Below are 19,803 nucleotides of genomic sequence, written 5' to 3'. Positions count from 1 at the left end.
GCCCTTTTGGTTATGTAACCTACATTTTATCTTGATACTGTTCAAATGTTGAAAGCTGCCGGGAAATTTGAATATCAGCTCAGACACTGTTCCATTAAATCTGTGGGATGTTGAATGGACAGAGAACTGTATGCCCTAAATTCTGCTACAACACTTCAGCATGTTAAATTCTCTAACTTCTGTCCATTAGTTGATGCTAGTTTGTACTGAAAAATTTTGTCAGTAGGTTGCTTTTAACTTTGTGAACACAGAATAGTCATTAATGGAATACTTACAATAAAGCAATATAAATTCTCTTTATCAGCAGTTGTACAGAGCAGGTTTTTAGTGCAGTGGAGTGATGACTGACAAGGGAGGTGGGAAGGTCCTTTTGTGCTGCCCTGCTTTCCCCCATTTTCATGACTTGGCATCTGCATTGTTCTGGGCCTTGATGTAGCACAGCATCTGATAACTCTGTGCTTATCAAAAAAAGTTCTGTTCTTAACATAACTTTTAAACAGGTTTATCTGCTTAATAAGAAATCTTTAAATTAGAAGTCATTAGCTGATAGCTTGGGCTGCTCCTTGAAGAACTGATGATCATGATAGAAACAAAGTACACAGTCATGTCATTGGCAGAGTAAGAAGTTCAAAAATATTTCATGTGTCAAAAATGATTTTTGGTTTGTTATAACTACTCTTTGGTTGTCTGTCTTATTAGTGTAAAAACAAATGATAGAGAGTCATTTTGTTGGCTTGTCTTTTGCAGGAGCTGCTCACGTGCTGTGAAGAAGGTAAAGGTGAGATTAAGGATGGCCTGGAGGTGATGCTTAGTGTGCCAAAGCGAGCCAATGATGCCATGCATCTCAGCATGCTGGAAGGTAGGATTCAAGCTGCCTTTCCAATTCATTTTGTGCTGCAGATTAACTTTGTTTTGTGAACATGTTCTTTTATCAGGGTTTGTATTTTTCATACCATTTTGGCAGGGCTATAGGAGATGAAAATTTATTTAGGAAAATAAATTGTTACACTCAGCTGCTGGAGTTTTAGTAATTCTTGACTTGTTCTTTCACCTTGATCTGTAGTTGTGCCACTGCAGATGTGAAAAATGTGTAGGCTAATGAAAGTAGTCCACTACTTAGCCAAAATGCAATAGGTGACTGGTCAGATATGCTGGCTTTGGCTGCATTCTCCAACCTTAGCTTCTTTGTATGAGGTTCATAAGTGTATTATTGGTGATTTTGATGATTTATGTATCAAATAATTGTCTTCAAGAAGTTTGTCCTTTTCACATCTGTTTGCTGCCTGTTCCACAACAGACTTCTGGTTGAAATTTATCTTCTGGCAGTCAAATGTCAGCATAAGCCAATTTAGCCCAAGCTTAAGCCAGTATAATCATGTTCATGGCAGACAGTGGAGGTTGGATGTAATGCATCTATGTGCTTAGAACAACTTTGTGCCAAAATCTGTTTTGCAATTGGCACATTATCATTTATAATGGTGCAGTCATACATTTAGTGATAAAAATGTTTTTCTTGCGTGTTTAAATTTTTTGAGAAAAAAGCAGGGCCCTCTTAGCCAATAGTTGCTGAATAAATGCTTTTTCTAGTCAATACACCTTTTCTTCCTCTCTGCCTTCTGGTAGTAGCATGCAGCTTGTTGTGGAACTTCCAATATTGTACTAGGTAGTGTAAAATTTGCCTTGGTATGACGTGATCCTTGATCGTATAAATGCCCCAAATCACCTCTGTTTCTTGATTTTAAGCAGTAAGGATGTTGGTCAGTTTACAGGATCACTTCCAAATGCTTGTCTTGGAGGTGGTCTTGGTATAAAGGCTGACCAGCTTTGGTAATAATCTTTTAACACTGGGAATGTGACTCTGGAGAATATCCTAATCTTTTACCTAAGTTGGTTTTACAACAAATAGTGCGTGCATTGTTGAGTCATCCCATGTTGGACAAATATAGTGAGTGAGCACATTTCCTCTTTATGTCTCCAGAGGAATTTGAATGAACATCCTGGCGGAACTTGCCTCTGATCCTCTCCATACTCTTGCTCTGTTCAGAATATGAGAACTGGCAAGCAGTATCTATTTAAAATACATTTTGATACCACTCAAAAGAGTATAGTAGACAATTTTTGTTATCCTCCAGCTCTAAAGCTGTATATTAAACTGGGTGAGCATGGTACCATTATAATGGAAGCAAAATTGTTGGTGTTTTCCATCTTCATTTTTTTTTCATTATGTCTCAATACTAGTGGTCCAGCTGGTAATTACTTTACTGTGGATCAATTCTGGCATGACCAATGGCGGGCTGATTGTATGCCAACAGCTCCAAGCTGCCATGTTTCTCCATCCCCAGTTGGAACACATTTCTGTGCTCATTGCCCACATGGTAGACAAGGTGTACCTCCAGAAAAGGTGGCATTTCGGAGCTTGCCTCTCTCAGAAGAACCTGATGTGCTCTGTGTCTTTGCAAATTGCTTACTTTCTACAGTGGCAGAAAGCTCATAAGAGAAATCATTTTCATCACAGAAGAGGTTACCAGAATCTGACAGATTTGTCATTTGTTGGTAAAATAGTGCCAGAAGAGTTGATTAAGTTCTTAACAGTTGGGTGTCCAAATTTGGAAGTGCACTTGAGCTGCAGCTACATTTAGTATATTGCAGCATTAAAATCAAGTCTTGTTTTTAGTATTGTTTTCTTGGAATCTTTTGGAAATTGTCAGGGAGAAAAAAATCATATAGGTTAATGAACAGAAGCTGTACTTTTTATGCTACTTGCATTACCAACTTTTCATGGTGAATCTTTCCTTTCACTCTGTTTTTAGGCTTTGATGAAAATATAGAATCTCAGGGAGAGCTCATCCTTCAAGAATCCTTCCAAGTGTGGGACCCAAAAACTCTGATTCGAAAGGGAAGAGAGAGGCACCTTTTCCTTTTTGAGATGTCCTTGGTTTTCAGTAAAGAAGTGAAGGACTCGAGCGGAAGGAGCAAGTACATTTACAAGAGCAAACTGTTTGTAAGTATGGGAGAACAACTGATCATATTTACAAAACTGTCTAGATTAGTCTTCAGCTGAGCTCAGGTGATTTAAGTGTGTCTGAAAAACCTGAACAACTGTTACAGAGCACTGAAAGAACAGCCTTGGAATGTATAGACCGAACCTTTAAAATTTGGTGCTTTGTCTTGCTTTTGAGTAGAAAGGATAGGCTCAAAGCAACTGCTGAAGGGTACATTTCAGTCTTGGTGTGTCAGGTCAAATGAAAATCAATATTGGGCTAGACTCGTTTTATCTTAATTGTGTGTTGATTGCAGATTCTTTAACACTTATATGTATAAAGCAGAAGGATGGAAGGAGTTGATGAGCTGCCTTCAACTTTCTTGTTCACTATTGGGTTAAGGATTTGTTTTAGTGGATATTCTACACCCACTGATTGGGGAAGGCAAGAACTTTGTTTTGGAAAAGTTCATTCCAGAATGTTTGCTGAGACCAGTAGTCTTACAATAAAGTTCTGCATATAGAATTGTAGTACTTATGGTCTACTGAAAGGATGTAAAGGTGGAAATGTATTTTTTTGCCATCTTTTGCATATAGAATTGTAGTACTTATGGTCTACTGAAAGGATGTAAAGGTGGAAATGTATTTTTTTTCCATCTTTTAAAACAAACAAACAAAAAAACCGAACAAACAAAACCCAAACCAACCCCATTTTTTTCCATCTTTTAAAACAAACAAACAAAAAAACCAAACAAACAAAACCCAAACCAACCCCGAAACTTCCACTCTTGCTTTCCTTATCTCTAGCATGCATGCTTTACAAAATGTGACTCTGGAATTCATATCCTTACCTTCCTATCCTCGGATGACTTGGGTGAGAGCAATATTCACACTCTGTAAATTTAGGTAGCCAAGTGGCAAGACAGTCTCCGATGGTTTGCTCTGCATCTGTTGAAGGCAAGATTAGCATTTATACCAAATAGTTCAGAGCAAGTAGTTGAAATTACTTCCCATCTCAGAACTACACTCTAGAAAACAGTATTCTTGTATTGATCCTATTGGAATATATGACTAAGTCTAGATGGTATAAATACTGAGTCTTTTCTCTGTGCTTCTGTTGTTTTTCCCTCATTCATTCCCACTTCCCACTTCTGTGTCTAAACTGGTAAAACAGGTTGGTGAAAAAAAAACCAACTCTTTTTTTCCATATCTTTCTTTGCATATTCTGTCACTCCATTTCCAACACTTGCTTTCCTTCCTGATACTAAATAGCTAGCAGGTAACACAGCTGCAGCTGTTTGTTGATCACACCTTTCTTTGCTGCTCTTAAGAACCCAAAATAAAAAAAATGCTGGTGTATTGGAGAATATTAATAGCTGCCAAGGGATTATGTGGGAGAGGCGACAAAACTGGAAAGTCAGTCCTGTTAAATTGTCATATCAGTTCCTCCAACAGGAATTTAGGAGTAGCCTTAGGTCTTAGAGAAGCTGCTGGAAATCTTGAAGACTCTCATTGTACCTCAGTTTTTGAAATATAAGGATTCTTTTTGTTGTCATATTCTATCTGGCTAAATATCCTATAGTGTAGCTTACTATTATAGTAGCTCTTACAATTTGATCTTTAGAAAAGGCATGTGTTGAAAGCATGCATGTTGATTTGAGCTAAAGATCCTTTTTGTATGCTATCCTGTGACTTCTGGAAGGTGGCTTTACAAAAATTAGGTCCTTCTCTTTGCTTTGGGCATGATGACCGTCAGGGTTTTCCCAGCAAAGGATACTCAATGGCATGATACATATACATATACACACACACCAGTAACTGGATGTTTGGGAGTTTCCTCACCTCAGTCCAGTAACCCACAATGATTTCTGCTCTGTGAGCCTGTCCTGGAGAGCCACATGCAGACTCGGCGTCCTTTGCAGAGAGCCGTGTTCCTCTACTGCCTATTGGGTAAAGACAGTTGTGTGTGGAAGGTTAGATGTTGGGATGGGATTACTTTAGAAGAAAAAAAATAACTAAAAAGCTTTCACCCACACACACAGAAAATAAAAGCCAAGTTGGCATCCAAGTGAGACAAGAAAAAAAGTACTTTTACTCAGGTATTGGATATCCAGCATCCCATGTGTAGAGGTGTGTATATGCTAATGATGATGCATGATGGAAAAATACAGCTTCTAATCATGTGAGAATACTTGGCAGCTGTTGGGGAGTGAGGGCTCTTTTAGTTTGAGCTCTATTTCTTTGTAAATTTTTTTGGAACAGAGCCTCTATGAATTGTTTAAAGTGGAAGCCAGTTCACATGAATGAGATGTTCCAGTCAGAAAGTGAAAACATTTTGGATGATAATTAGCTATTAAGGTCTGACATTAGAACATTCCCAAAGACTGATTGTTCATGTAGTTGTCTCACAAAATTCTCCAGGGAAACTGCATTTCTGAATTATTTCATCTGTTTTAGAAGGAAGGAAACACACTAGGAAAGTCTCATTTGACTGAAAAGAAACCAGAGTTTTAGAAGATATCAAGAGAATTCTTAAGCATATCTTATCTGTGAGAGAGCATAAAAATCAGTAAATAATGAGTGTTCTCCAATGGAAATTAACAGGGAGAGAAGCCAAAACTTACTTTTTGCCAAGCATCTTCTTTAGAGCAATAAGGCTTTTACTGTCAAGTCCAAAAACTAAAATAAGCAATTCAGTATTCAGATTGTGAGTGTTACTGTTTATTGTCACTTTAAAGAAAAGACTGTTAAGCTTGCAGTTCTTCTTTTTTTGAAGAGACCTCATACTGCCCACCAGAATAAAGGATTCTCTCTAGCATATGAGCTAGCTTTAAGCTTCTGAAAATCTCTTTAAATAGTAGTGCTCAATTTTGTAGATTATTAGCATGCCTTTGTTGGCTTCTGAGAAAAAATGCTGTGTGGTCCTAACAATTTTTTCTTCATTCCAGACTTCTGAATTGGGTGTCACAGAACATGTAGAAGGAGACCCCTGCAAGTTTGCTCTGTGGGTTGGAAGGACGCCAACTTCAGACAACAAAATTGTTCTCAAGGTAATTTTAGCAGATGTGCTTTTAGTCTCTATAGCAAGTCTTGTAGTTATTTGTTGGGAAAGCAAGGAATGATTACCTGCTTTGAGAAGGACAGCTGCTGACAAATAATTTTCTTTGGGATTGCAGAGGTGGTGGTGTATATATATCTAACTCATGTGGCCAGAGAGCAGAGGGGAATCTTTGCAGCCTACTGAAGAAGTAGACAAACCTGCTTTCACAAATCATAGTAGGGAGACGTTTGATCCCATGGACTTCCCTAAGCTTGAAGACTTCAGCAATTAGCTTGCAGGGAACTGGTGTCACAAAGAAATGATGGCATCAGTGTTACCTTTGACAGTCAAGTCATCGCTGCTTGTTGGCAATGCTGGTTTTCATTACCCATATTTTTATGCAGCAAACAAACATTGCAAAAGATTTTTATGTCTTTCTGTGGGCTGCAAGTTTCTCTGAAGCTACTTGCCTTTAGAAGAAAGTGCATGTAATGTATATAAATTTTGTGTCTGGGCAAGTTACAGGTGTCAGTAGTGCTGTTTGCCTAGCTAGAAGAATGACTAAATCAGTGTTTTCTGTGATTATGGTGTGTAACCTAGGACTCCTTCTACTGAAGAACCTGTTTTATAATACCATAAGCAGCTAATGGGTAATCTGGCATGTTTTGAGGAGCTCTGTTGAACTGAAACAAAGTACATATTCCCATTTATAGATTAATGCACCTACTATTAAACTTGTTTGTGATTTCACATATATTCATAGTGAATAGTGAATAATGTCATTTAAAAATGGCCTCTTCAATTCACATGTCACATTCTTCCTTGTGAATTACAAGCTAACAAAAGCTTACATTAGCTTTTTGGCAGCAGTCAAGGAATGCAAGGAAATTAAATGTAACATTAATGCATACTAGATTTTCTTTCAGTTTTTAATGTTCCCATAATTTCACAGACAATGCTTTGCAGCCTGAAATGATCCTCCCAGGGCAGAGCAGAATAAAAGGTTTTAATTAAGGGTTCTCCACATAAGATTGCTTTAAGGTGTTTCTGTTCTGTACTTTACTTATTGCATAGGATATTTTAAAGACTTCCATGATACATCAAGCTCTTTCACAATTTTGTGGACTGTGTTTGTTTCTTTGGTTTTGAAGGCTGGAAACAAGCACTTCCTTACCTCATTAATAGTAGAAGTAAATTCCATGAAAAACTAAATAAAAGATTTTTTTAAAGTTCATGTTTAGCTTCTTTTCCTAAATGTTTTTGTTTGTAAAAGAAAACAAAATTCTTTTTCCTACCTGTCCATGTGTTCCTACAATTTTCTTCATCCCTTTAGAATTCCTGGTTATTATATATTTATAATGTATTAAATATTTATAATATATTTGAAGCAAGTTATTTCAGGAGACAACAATTAAGAGAAGTAGTATATAATTAAGGAAACTATATATAATAATTTCTTCAGATCTGCAATAATATTTATATTTAGTAGCATTTCAGGTGCAGGGTTAAATTGGGCTAAGCAATCAGATTATAAGTTGGGCAGGTGGATATCAAGTAATTTCTGGAGTATTAAAAAAATAGATATGTTGCAGGCAGTAATTAGAATACAATCCCTAAATTAGCTTTGTGCCTGGAGGTATGTATCAAAATGTGGGAAGAGTAATACATGAAATATGTTGCAGTAAAAGTTAACTTCTTTTGCCAGTAATAGCAGATTATTATTCTTTCAAGTTAGAATTGACCTAAAATGTAGGGTGAGTTTAAAATACCAGTATTCAAGGTGTTATTACTGGAATTCTCAAAGTTATTACTGGAATTCATCTCATTTTCATGAGATGCGTACAGGGCTTTAGTCATCAAGTTAAAAAAAGTAAACTCTGAATTAAGGTTAAAATGTTTTTTTTTAAATTACTAATATTAATAATGTTGTAAAGCAGTGTTGGCAATTCAAAATAAGACAGTCAGCTAGAATTTCCTTTTATCTGTTCAGGTTTTCAGAAATTTTTCACAAAGTCATTCTTTATGCATTCCTCTTTGTGTTTATTAGCTGACTGTATGTGTGGATCTACTCAGTCACAACGGTCCTTTGTGGGGGTTTTGTTTCTTTTGCATATCAAAGGCATCCAGTATAGAGAATAAACAGGACTGGATCAAACACATCCGGGAAGTGATACAAGAAAGGACTATTCATCTGAAGGGAGCATTGAAAGAGCCCATCCACATTCCCAAAACTGCACCAACAACAAAACAGAAAGGAAGAAGGTAAGTAGTATTTCAAATAATCAGAGATCTCTAAGTGTACAATAGTGCTCTTTCCTCTGGAGTGTTGAATTTTGTATGCTTTTAAGTGAATTGGACAAAAGCAAGAGTCATTTTGTCCACTTTTATCTTATCATTAATTTAAAGTTTCCTGCAGTGCTGAATTTGTTGAGATTTCTGCTCTGAACAGTCCCTGGCTTGTGTAAATGAGGCATTACAGAAGGGATTTCAAACTACAGTACAGAATAGCTGTACATTTTAGATTTTGTAGTTCTCCATGTGTTACACAGGTCCTTTGTTTTCATTTTTTGACGCTTGAAATGTGTCACCAAGTGTCCTCCTTGCTAGCTTTGACTAAGTGACTGGGCAAGTTTGTTGGCATATTTCTTGCTCACTGGTGTTGCCTTAATTCTACGTGATGTATACCTTGCAAATTAATCTCTTACAGTTGAGAAAAGAATCTGCTCTGAACAGTCCCTGGCTTGTGTAAATGAGGCATTACAGAAGGGATTTCAAACTACAGTACAGAATAGCTGTACATTTTAGATTTTGTAGTTCTCCATGTGTTACACAGGTCCTTTGTTTTCATTTTTTGACGCTTGAAATGTGTCACCAAGTGTCCTCCTTGCTAGCTTTGACTAAGTGACTGGGCAAGTTTGTTGGCATATTTCTTGCTCACTGGTTGTTGCCTTAATTCTACATGATGTATACCTTGCAAATTAATCTCTTCTCTTACAGTTGAGAAAAGAGTATTAAGTACTGAGTATTTGATTCTTGCATCAGTGAATTTGGTGTCTGTTGCCACACTGGGAGTGTCTCACTTCCTTTACTAGCATGTTACAAACACAGTGCCACTCTTGTAATGAGAACTGAATTCTTTGCAGAGATGGCGAGGACCTGGACAGTCAGGGAGATGGCAGCAGCCAGCCTGATACTATTTCAATTGCCTCACGAACCTCCCAGAACACGCTAGACAGTGATAAGGTAAGTTTCCCAGACATTGCTTTATGCTGAGAGCAGATGATTTGTCCCTTAGTGTGAGTTAGCACCCAAGATTAATCGTTAGTACCGTCAGAGAAGAGGCATGGAAATACTCAGTCTCTTAAAAATAGCTGTCTGCAATAGAGAAAATATCTTGATACCATGGGAGAGCAGGAGTGATTGTTTAAATCAAATAGGTCATGAAGAGATTGTTTGTGACAAGTTGAAACCATTTTGATCCCCTCTATTCTGGAGTTTGCTCAAAGATTTGACCCAGTTTAAAATGAAAGTTTTATTTTCCATAAAATTTGATAGTGATGCACAGAATTTTTCTTCATATTCATCTCAGCCTTCCTGAAAGCATACCATCTGCTTTTCATGCTGGCTTCAGACTGGTGATCACCACAGAGTTACTGTTGTAAAGGAAAAGTACTCTCCAATGTTTATGGGTTAGGGAGTAGGTGTTCACTTTCTGCATGAAAGCTGATGGAATTGTCCAGAAGTAACCCACCAAACTGTCATTTTGTACTAGTGCTGGTGTTTCCTTTCCTCCATCTTTCCCTGTAGATTCTGGCTGGGTTATACCATAAGGATACACAGCCAGAGTTTCCCCTGGGTGGAAGTTAGATAACTGTCAAAAGAATAAAAATTTTTCTGAAATGTGTGTGTTACTTGGAATTGAAACAAGATTTTTGGCAAGTGAGAAGTGTTAGGACCCTGGAGGGAGGTGGAGATGGATAATAAAAGTTTATCAAACAGAAGAATGAATTAAAACACTGAAGATGCCTAGCAAATTACTTTAAAATTTGGTTAGGGATTTCTGGTCTATTACCTCCTTGTATAAAATTGTTCTGATGAGCCATTCAAACTATGCAGATAAATAACCAGTATTCTTCAAGGTAGATAAATGAATAGGTTCTCAGAATAGTATTTTGACCATTCCCATCATCACCTAAACTCAGTGAGTTTTCTCTATTTTCGCATGTTGCTCAAACTCTATGGTTTGATTTTTCCATAGAGAAGCAGACAGGATGAGGGAAATATTACATGCTTAGGTTGCTCTTGTATTTTTCAAGAACAGCCTATGTTTTGACTTTTTGCATTTGTACTGAGCTTGGTCTGTAGTTTTGGTAGTAGCTTCTTCTAAAGATACCTGTGAGAAGAACAGTTGGTTAGAGGAAGAACTCTTGATGACTTTTGTTTTGCTCTTATTGTTAGCATTCTAACTTCATTATTTAGGGATTTAAAAACATTGAGTTTTGTATGCTAGCAAACAGTTCTTAAGAGAAGAGTGTAGTTAACCTGTGACATCCAGAAGCAAGACATGCTGTCTGTGATTCCCCTGGTTGTTGGCTGAGACACCAGGCTGAGTACATGCAGGCTGGAGGTGATGCAGTCCACCCCTGCCGTGCAGAGCCAACACCCTTCTGTTTGTGCACTGTTCACTAGAGTGCATAGCACAGTTGTCTCCTGATGCCCCTCACAGGCATATTTCATGCATGGTGTGAGAATTGCTGAGAAAGGTGGCCAAGCAGAATGCCCTCAGGATTGTTTTCCAGTCTGACATGAGGAGGATTCTTACCAACAACCTGTTCAACAGGAGGAGGAATGGAAGGAAAAAGAAATGGAGAACACTTTTCAGTATTTTCCTGACAGGTTTTAGGTGTGATTAGTGACTGTAGTGTTGTCTTACATTTTTGCATAAAATTTTTGTTAGACTTTCCTTTGCCAAGAAAAACAAGCAGATGACTATCTGGCAGTTACTTGTTCTGTGTGTTGTATGTCCAAGGAAGGAATTTACTATTATACACTTCTGAAAAGTGTGTGAATTAGCGGTGTAGCTTTGTTTGATGTTTCTGTTGTATGCTTTGGTTTGCTGAATACATTGAGAAAATCTTTAATCTGTTTAAAAATACAAAATAAAAATTATTAAGGAACAGTGACAGGAAAGTGGCCAGTGAAATCTGCAGGGTGTTTTAACACCATTACCGAGTCTGAGGTAATCTCTCACTTTGGATGTTGAAAATTCATTAGCTGCAGTCGATTTGGGGTTTAAAATCAACTCTGCTTTATTAGCCTAGAAGCTTGAAGTGTGTGTGAATGTCTTACAGAAATGGAGTAAAACAGTTGTACAGATTTAAAGTGCTGTTGATGTGGTTAGCCAGAGGAAGCAGTGGATCTCCTTGGTCAAATTTGGAGCATGTACTTAACTGAGATGGGATTCCAAACCAAGAAACATTAAAAATATCAAGCAATTAAAACCAGTAATAATTAAATAGTCGAAGTGTTTAGTGCTATGTTAGTTATTAAGCTCTTGCTGAACATTTTTCTGTTCACATGTATCCGTTATTGAGTTGAGAAAAGACAAAAAATACCAAACACGTTATATTAATCAACAGCCAAGTAAAACCATTCTTTTACTTCCTCCAATTATACGTTCAGACAGTTCGTTCTTGTAAAATAAATGTTTTGGTTAGAAGTGCTAAACTGTTATACAGGGAGTATATCAAGAATGAAGTCCTTTATCCAAATGTCAGTATTCTTTCTCACCTCCTCAGAGATATACTTTGAAAGCGCTGAAAATCCTTAACCTTGATAGTAAGTGGTTGAATATTGTCCAGATGAACTTTATTCCTTGCATCCTTTTTCTGACATAATTGTAATTGCCATAACAACAGAGAATAACTTCATGATTAGCGTTTTTCTTCTCCACCCTTGCTTCTTAGGCTAGAATTTCAACTTTTGATTGTTGCAATGCTGCTTTTCAGTAATGACTGGGATGATGCAATAGACCATATGTTTATAAAGCTGACATTGTCATCCTTCCCAGCCTCATGTCATCTGAAAACAGTGTTGGAAGGCAGAATTAGAATTCAGAATAATCTTGGCAATGGAAAAAATTAACTGGCAAAATTCTGTGCAATTTAATAGGAACACATTTGAGCTTATATGAATAGGTAGAAATAGTTAACAAATGAAAACAGCAAGAATCTAAAACAGTTTTTGAGAGGATGATTGAGAAGCAACAGAGTCTCACAAGATGTTTATTATTTAGCTGTGTGATACATCTGGGAGGGCAAGGGAAGCTGCAGCATATTGGCTTGTAGCAATGGCATGCTGAGGACACTAAGTTCTCATTCTTTACTCAGAACTCATAAGGCTTACATTAGATACTGCATCCAGTATGAGTACAGAATTTTGGGAAATCAGTTGTGCATTGGAAGAATTCTGAGGGAAAGAAGAAAAAGACTGATTAGAATTCTACTAAACCTAACTTACAGGGCAAGGTAAAGAATTGGGGCTAACAAGTCTAAAGGGAAAAAAAAAGGCAGGAGGAAGAACTTTACGTCTTCAAGTGGTGAAAAAGGCTACTGCACAGATTTAGTAACAGGCTTTTACCTATATTTTAAGTGGATGGGATGAAATAATGTTACTTATTTTTAAAAAATATTGCAATAATACTTTTTATGGGTATGAAAATGTGAAAACCTAGAGCAGAGTAATTGTGAAGGCTGGGAAATCTCCGTAACTGGAATTCTGTGAGAACAGTTTGGATAAATGTTAAAGATTCACACAGATGTGGTTGATCACGCTCTAGAGGAAGGGAATGAAGGGGACTAGGTAATTTAAGATCCCTTTCTGGCCTTTTTTTATTATCATGGGGTGTATCTTCATATTACAAGACATGCTAAATATTTACATCAATAGCACTGACCCATCCTGAAGCATTGGAAGGTATATGAAATCCAGCGTGAAATACAGAATTTTTGAGAGAGAGATTTCTACTCTATCAAAGCATCTCAGTTTTCTGCATGAGTGCTCTCATTGTGCCCTTCTCAGTAAATATTTTGCCCTTCACCTTTCACAGCATTCCTTCCATTCACATTCTGTAGGTGTGTAGCCAGCATTTTAGGTGGCTAACGGATAAAAGAGATTCTTGGGACCACTCATTTGGCCTTTCCTCAGCCTTGTCTCATTTTTAACATTGTCTTTTGAACTTGATCCAGCACACAGGAAATTAAATAGGGAGGCTGAAGGAAACGGTGGAGGTCTGATAGGTTTTTTCATGCTTCTATTCAGTGATCTGGTAGAAACATAAAATAATCCAAACTAGTATCTAAGAACATGAGAGGCTTTCAGAAGAAGAGCTGTTGTAGACTGCTGTCCTAAATAGTAGGAATCATGCTAGCTGCTGTGGGTGGTCAGTAGAGCAATATTTTGTTGTTAAGAAATTGTCTTTTGTGCCCAGCTGGTAACACTTTGTATTACTGTCTATGTGAAGTTGTATTTAATTGTCATGCTTCTTTAAGCTTGTGTGTAGTTCTTTGAAAGACAGAAAAAGGACTGAAGCAGCAGGAGACAACCAAGTATTTAGTTCTGCCAGCTGAGTCTCCGGAAGAGAAAAGGCTCCAATCAGTAGAAAAAAAAAAAAGACAATAAAAAAAACAGACATGGCTCTGAGTACACACCTCTTTTCAGAGTCAGAAACCAAGTCTGCACAGCTACCTGGTCAAACCAAATCGCTCTTTATTTGAGGCAGAACTTTTGTACTGTCCCATTTATTTTCTGCCGAAGTGCACTTGTTTCCATTTTAAACAGGGATTAAAGATTTTTATGCTTGAAATAATTGAGAAATCTTGTTAGCTTCTCTTAGCTCTCCTTTCATCTTAATCTAAAATTAGCATGGAGAATTAAATTTCATTTGCAGTCCTGAGAGGGTGTTCTATGGCCTGATGTAAAGGCTCTTGAATATCTGGACATTCATGGTGTTTGCAGGTAGTGGTGGCAGATGGACTTAGTGTGGTGTCTCTGACTTAAGCAAACCTATGCTAAGAATACTCATTCAGTGTTCACGTGTTTGTGTCATTTGGTTTTTTCTTTCTCTCTACAAGAAGCAGTGAGTAAAAGGCCCCAGAGAGGTGAACATAGATGGTTAACATTAATTTCAGCAACTGCAAGGCACTATGTCCCATGATAAGCTGTTTAATTAAACCTTGTGCCTTTTTGTAATCTGCAGTTCTGTTTCTGTCTGGCTTTTGTGTCTCATCTCGTCTGTCTCTCCAGTTTCCGTGTTTCAGACATAGCATCATTTATTTTTATCATGCATGATTAATTTAGTTTACATAAAAGCTTTCTTGAGAAGGATGGATAAAGTATATAAAGCCTTTGTTCAGCCTGAATTTGGATTTTGATGGTTTGCAACTCTTTTCCCTTCAGTGCAAGTCAGTCTCCCAGTTTGTGCTGTGCCTCTCACTCTTCCCTGCAGCTAGCCTGGAGAGCCTTGCCAAAGCTGTCCAACAACAGCTGTTGAGCAACGCTCTTAATCACAGACACTCCCTGCTGTCCAACTGCATTTAATCAGTGTGAAAGATGAAACTGCTTTCAGAAAGTGTGCTATGGAGAGAGATTGAGCAATAAAACAAATAGGAAAGAAGTGTTTCCTAACCACTACTGTTGTGGGCAGAAAGAAGGGAAGTTAACCCAAAGGAAGGGAAAATTGGTAAATGCTTTTTTTTTGCTTAGCTCTCCCAAGTGTCGCATGTGTTTGCTGGGTACAGAAATCATTGTTTGTGGTGTCCTAGCAGTAGTGGAAAAGTTCTGCACTAAGTTGCATATAACAGCATAGGTGCATGTTTGAGGGTGGTGTGGACCTAACAGCCCTGGGCAAGAAGTGTCTTACACACCATACTGAAGTGTGAATGAGTATTGAATTTCAGTGGAATACTGGCCAGCTAGGGCATCTGATTATGACATTATCTGAAAAACTAGGAATTTGGTGTACTTTGGCCATCTAACATGGCCACTGACAACCTTCATTTGCTTTTTCCTTTAGCCTAACGTTATATTAACATTTATTATTAATATAATATTAATTAATGTTATAAAATACTTAGAAAACATAAAATCTGAGATCCTACTTTTTGTTTTATTAGGGGAAAGAAAAGAAAGAACTGTATTACCAAAATATGTGGCCATTGCACCAGTCACAAAAAATACGCCTTAATCTCTATTTGTTGGAAGTGAAAGGTCAGGAGAGCAAACAGAGCACCAAAGATATGCTCCTGGAGGTATTTAGGAGGAAATATAAGGACAAGATGCAGTTTCTGCAAAGTGTCAGCTTGTTACTGTGCTTGCACTGGATGGGATATGGACTCCTGAGAAAAATTTGGTCTGCCCTGGACACCTTGTGAAGTCATACTTCATCAGCTTTTTGTTAGTTCCCATCAGGCGTACAGATGGTTTCAATTCTTTCTGAGTTGGTCTGACAAAGGCTGTAACATAAATCAATACCAGAAAACAAGGGAAAGCTCTTTACTTTTTCCTCTTTGCATAGCTTTGCATGGACTAAAAAAGGGAGTGTAAGGGAACAGGAAACATTTTAAAGAGGGAGGAGGTTACATGTTTTGAAGGTGTACCCCCCCTGTAATTTGTGTATTGGGGCTGTCCGAAGAGAGAGCGTAGAAGCAATTTTTAGCCTGTATCTAAACGGGTACAACCTGATTTATCTTCCTTAAACACTAGATGTATGAAGGTTTTCTGCCCTTCTTGGCCCCAGCATTCCCTCAAGAAAACTTCTGCTCCTTTGTAAGCACACACAAGCAATGCTAGCCAGTGAGGTTAGCAGGCTGATACCATGGGAAAGCTCTGGAGTTACTGCAGCCCATCTGCTAGGAGTTATGTTCTGTCATTTGTTGCAGACTTGAGGAAGAGAAGGTTGGAATTGTCCTTTGATTCTTACTGGGATTTTGCTGGTTTTGTCATTTGCTCTGAAATTCTTGCTTGATAACAAATAGCATTTTCCTAGAAAAGTTTGTCCAGTACAGTTTCCATTCCAGGCTTGTAACAAACACTAATAAATAAGAAACAATGCAGTCTCTTATCTCCTGTTTCTGAAGCTCATGGGATGTAGCTGGCAGCCATGAAACAGTCAAAAGCCATGAAATAGTCAAAAGCAATGTGGCAGGATCTGTGCAGTGTGTTGGTGTGGCACTTGCTTCTAGATGTGATGCAGCTGGAACTCTCACAGGGTATTGGTCCTCCTTTGTCAGTGTAGAGCATTGCAAGGTTACCTCACTGAGCTGAAGGAGTTCACTGGCTTGATTCAAAATCACTGAATTTACAGAAGTTGAATACCAGCTGAGATCTGGTATGAATGTTGCACTGAAGCAGCCAGAGCTATAGAAATGCTCACACATGAAAAACTGAAGTAGCTTGGAATGCTAATGTTGCCGTAAGGAAGAAGGAATTCTAGGACTGCTTGCTTAAGTTGGATGGGTGCTTTGGCACTGAGCAATCTTGGGAACTTTGCAAAGTTCTGATAATAATTTTCATTTCACATCAAAGCAGATGAAACAATCAAAGAGAGGAAACTAAGGCTTAGGCAAAGTTATTCTAATTAAGTATTTTGAAGAGGGGGAGGAAAACCCTAAGCTTGCATGATTTTAATTCAAGTTTATGCAGTTTTATTTGGGGAAACCAACAAAATTGTGAAAGTTGTAAGCCTGTGTGAATTTTCTATTAAACAGTTGAGTATTTGGGAATGTTTTGTGAAGAACTTTATGCTGATTTTTACAATTGTCTATGATGTGTCTTGGATGATTTTGTGACCTGTGAGTGTAAACTGTGAGTAGGGTGGGAATAAGGCAGCAAGTTCATTTGAAAAAACTACCTCTTTCTCTCTTGAATTTGAAAGATAACATGGGTGACTGTATTTAGTAATATCTCATCCTTTTCTTTGCTAATTATCACACATAAAATATATTCAGAAGCAGCTGCTACTTCAGCTTTTGGGATACAGAGCAGTCTAGCAAGAAAAGCTGCTTAAATCCTCCGCCCAGCACTGTCACAACCAGTGTGCTTTGAACAATAGGCAGAGACAAGCAGAGTTAGAAATCTGTTCTAAAACGCCAGAACTGCCTGATTTTGAAATGTTCTGTTCTTGATGTGGAAAGTCCCAGAAGCCTGCTACCTCATCTAAAATACAAATCCTGCCAGGAGCCCTAAATAGGTACCGGTGCGTGACGGATGGTTTGATAACAAGCATTCATCTGGCTTCTCCTTGTTTTGTCCCCTCGCAGTTGTCTGGTGGGTGCGAGCTGACTGTGGTGATCCATGACTTCACCGCCTGCAACAGCAACGAGCTGACAATCCGCCGTGGGCAGACCGTGGAGGTCCTGGAGAGGCCCCATGACAAGCCCGACTGGTGTCTGGTGCGAACCACGGATCGCTCCCCAGCTGCGGAAGGCCTGGTCCCCTGCGGCTCCCTCTGCATCGCCCACTCTCGCAGCAGCATGGAGATGGAGGGCATTTTTAACCACAAAGGTAAGGAGTGATGGGCACAAAGTCTAGACAGCAGCAGCCTGGGTTTTGGGCAGTGGAGAGTACCGTGCATATGGCAGCTTCGGTGTTCTGCACCGCCTTGTTTTCAGCAGCCACTCTGTCTTTCCCAAGAAAAAGCAGTTGGCAGTTCTCAGCATTGAGGGAAAATGTGGCTGGAGATAGGGAAGAGGTTTAAGCAAATTATATCTTGGTGAAGAGTTATATATCGTATTAGATCAAGCTGTAGTGATAGGAAAATCTGTACCTGAGAAGTGTGCTGAAAGTGGGGAGGGAAGAAAATCTCTGGCATGGATTATCAATGTTTCCTGAGAAACCCTGTAGTAAGAAGTCATGAAGGTTCAGCAATGGAAAAGGTAAATACACTCCTTCATATGCCCTGGCACAGGAATTGTTCATTTGGACTTCTGTGTTTTACTTAACTGAGCTTTTCAGAGTAGCACTGGCACACTTTTTCCCAGAGCATCTCTGTTTTTTGAGTTTTTTTCAGATGCGTGAAAGAATATTCCCCTGAAGGGTGCAAGAAAAATCTGATGATTTTTTGAAAGGTTTTAGGATTTTAGTGTGCTCTAATCTTTTGCCTCTGTAAACTATCCAGGCTCAAATAGTAGATTATTATTAGAGAAAATGCCTGCTTGCCTCATTTGCAGCTACTTGAGTTTGTAGGCTGTGAAAAGAGAGAAATGTGAACTTAAAAAAAGGAGGAGGGGAAAAAACCAGAAAAATAGTGTAGTAGAAGGCATTTTGTCACATGCTATGGGAAAAGATGCATTTCAAAGAGTTTGTTATTGCAGGTAATAAGGTTGGCAGACAAGTGACATTGTGGAAAATTTGTCTACCAAAACACAAAATTCTAGTTTTTGGAAAGTTTTTCATAAATGTAACCACAATTTTTTGAATTATTCAGTCCATTCCAGCTATTACATTTTTTCCCCCATTTTTTTAGAAGTCATTATAAATATGCTTGACTAAAACAGGGGTGAGTCTGTGTTTCTTACATTAGGGGCAGGCACAGCAGGAACTTCCTGAATGCAGGGCAATTAGGGGCTGGGGGGAGAGTTTGAAGGATTGAGCTGTATAGTTGTAGTAGTCATCTGTCATTTTGTGTCCTACAATAATTTGGATAGGGAAAGCTTGCAGATGTTCTGAAGATAAAATTGGAAAATATAGTTGAGTAACACTAAAACTTTTTTTCTTCTTGAACTAGGGGGTGAAATCTGGATTTATTTTTTTAACAACACTCACGAGACCTGATAAATCCAGTTTCCTTTGGAGCTTAGGGACTTCACCTTTGAATGTAGCGAATTTTATTAGGAGAGGCAAATTGTAGTGGACTATATCTATGTATATTTACATAATATGAAATACCCTGAGCCTGTCAGAATCCCGAGGGACAGACTGAGCTGGTTTTGTGTTTGAGAAGTTACGAAAGTAACTTCTTTAATCAAACCAGTGGACATGACCTGTGTTGCTTTTTTTTCTTTAGAGTTTGTTTAGGGAAAATGAGGCAGAGCATTTCAAGGATACTTTACTTTGTTTAACATGGTGCTTTGAAGTAAAGAGCATTCATTAATTATATTAATCACGCACACTGAAGAAGAAGAGAAAGCCATTGCTAGAATGAGCATAATTTGCAGGGTTGAATGCAGCCTCAGAAGTGCCTTCTGTCCCTGCCACAGGCTTCCTGCGGGATGTTATGGTATGCCATCCTAATCCCAACTGATAAGAAGCAGCTGCTAATTGTTTATTCCCACATTGCTGGGTGTCAAGCTTTAGGAGATGGATGTTTCATCTGTAAAGTTTCCCCTGCCTGTGACTGAAGTGAGTGTGAACTGCCTTGAACATGCAAGCTGATATATAATGTTAAGTAGTCTGGACAGGGAAGAGAAAGGGTAGACAAGGCACTTGAAACCACTGGATTTGTTTCACTTTGGTCCCTACTTCATCTTTCTGTTGCTTAAAAGAGGTTGATAGTCTTCATTTCACTGAGGGATTATAAAAATTAAGCAAAACCAGTGGAGTGCTTTGATTTTATTTCCCCCCTCAGTGAAAAGTACCTCAGACAATCCCACAAACCAATTATTCATTCTCAAGTGCTGCATTTGATTAAATAAAGCATTAGGGAATATGCTAATCAGAAGAATAGAAAAACAATTAGAAGATCTCAGAATTGTTCATTGTGGGTATTGATTGAGGTATGAATTCC

General features: G+C 38.3%; 1 protein-coding gene across 2 annotated transcripts in view; it reads left to right on the top strand.

Moving 5' to 3' along the window:
- Positions 1 to 19,803, top strand: part of TRIO (trio Rho guanine nucleotide exchange factor) — a 244,477-nt gene that overhangs the window by 158,349 nt on the left and 66,325 nt on the right. For both annotated transcript variants that reach the window (XM_039714755.1, XM_039714756.1), the window contains exons 29-34: positions 748 to 859; positions 2,811 to 3,001; positions 5,929 to 6,030; positions 8,140 to 8,282; positions 9,164 to 9,263; positions 17,339 to 17,582. In XM_039714755.1, the coding sequence (XP_039570689.1) occupies positions 748 to 859; positions 2,811 to 3,001; positions 5,929 to 6,030; positions 8,140 to 8,282; positions 9,164 to 9,263; positions 17,339 to 17,582 (892 nt within the window). The remainder of the gene's footprint in view (positions 1 to 747; positions 860 to 2,810; positions 3,002 to 5,928; positions 6,031 to 8,139; positions 8,283 to 9,163; positions 9,264 to 17,338; positions 17,583 to 19,803) is intronic.

This window comes from Passer montanus, unplaced genomic scaffold (assembly GCF_014805655.1).
Source record: "Passer montanus isolate IOZ18808 unplaced genomic scaffold, ASM1480565v1 scaffold31, whole genome shotgun sequence".
In the NCBI taxonomy this organism is placed as follows: Eukaryota; Metazoa; Chordata; class Aves; order Passeriformes; family Passeridae; genus Passer; species Passer montanus.
Note: the sequence above shows the minus strand (reverse complement) of the source record. Positions and strands in the feature narration are given on the sequence as shown.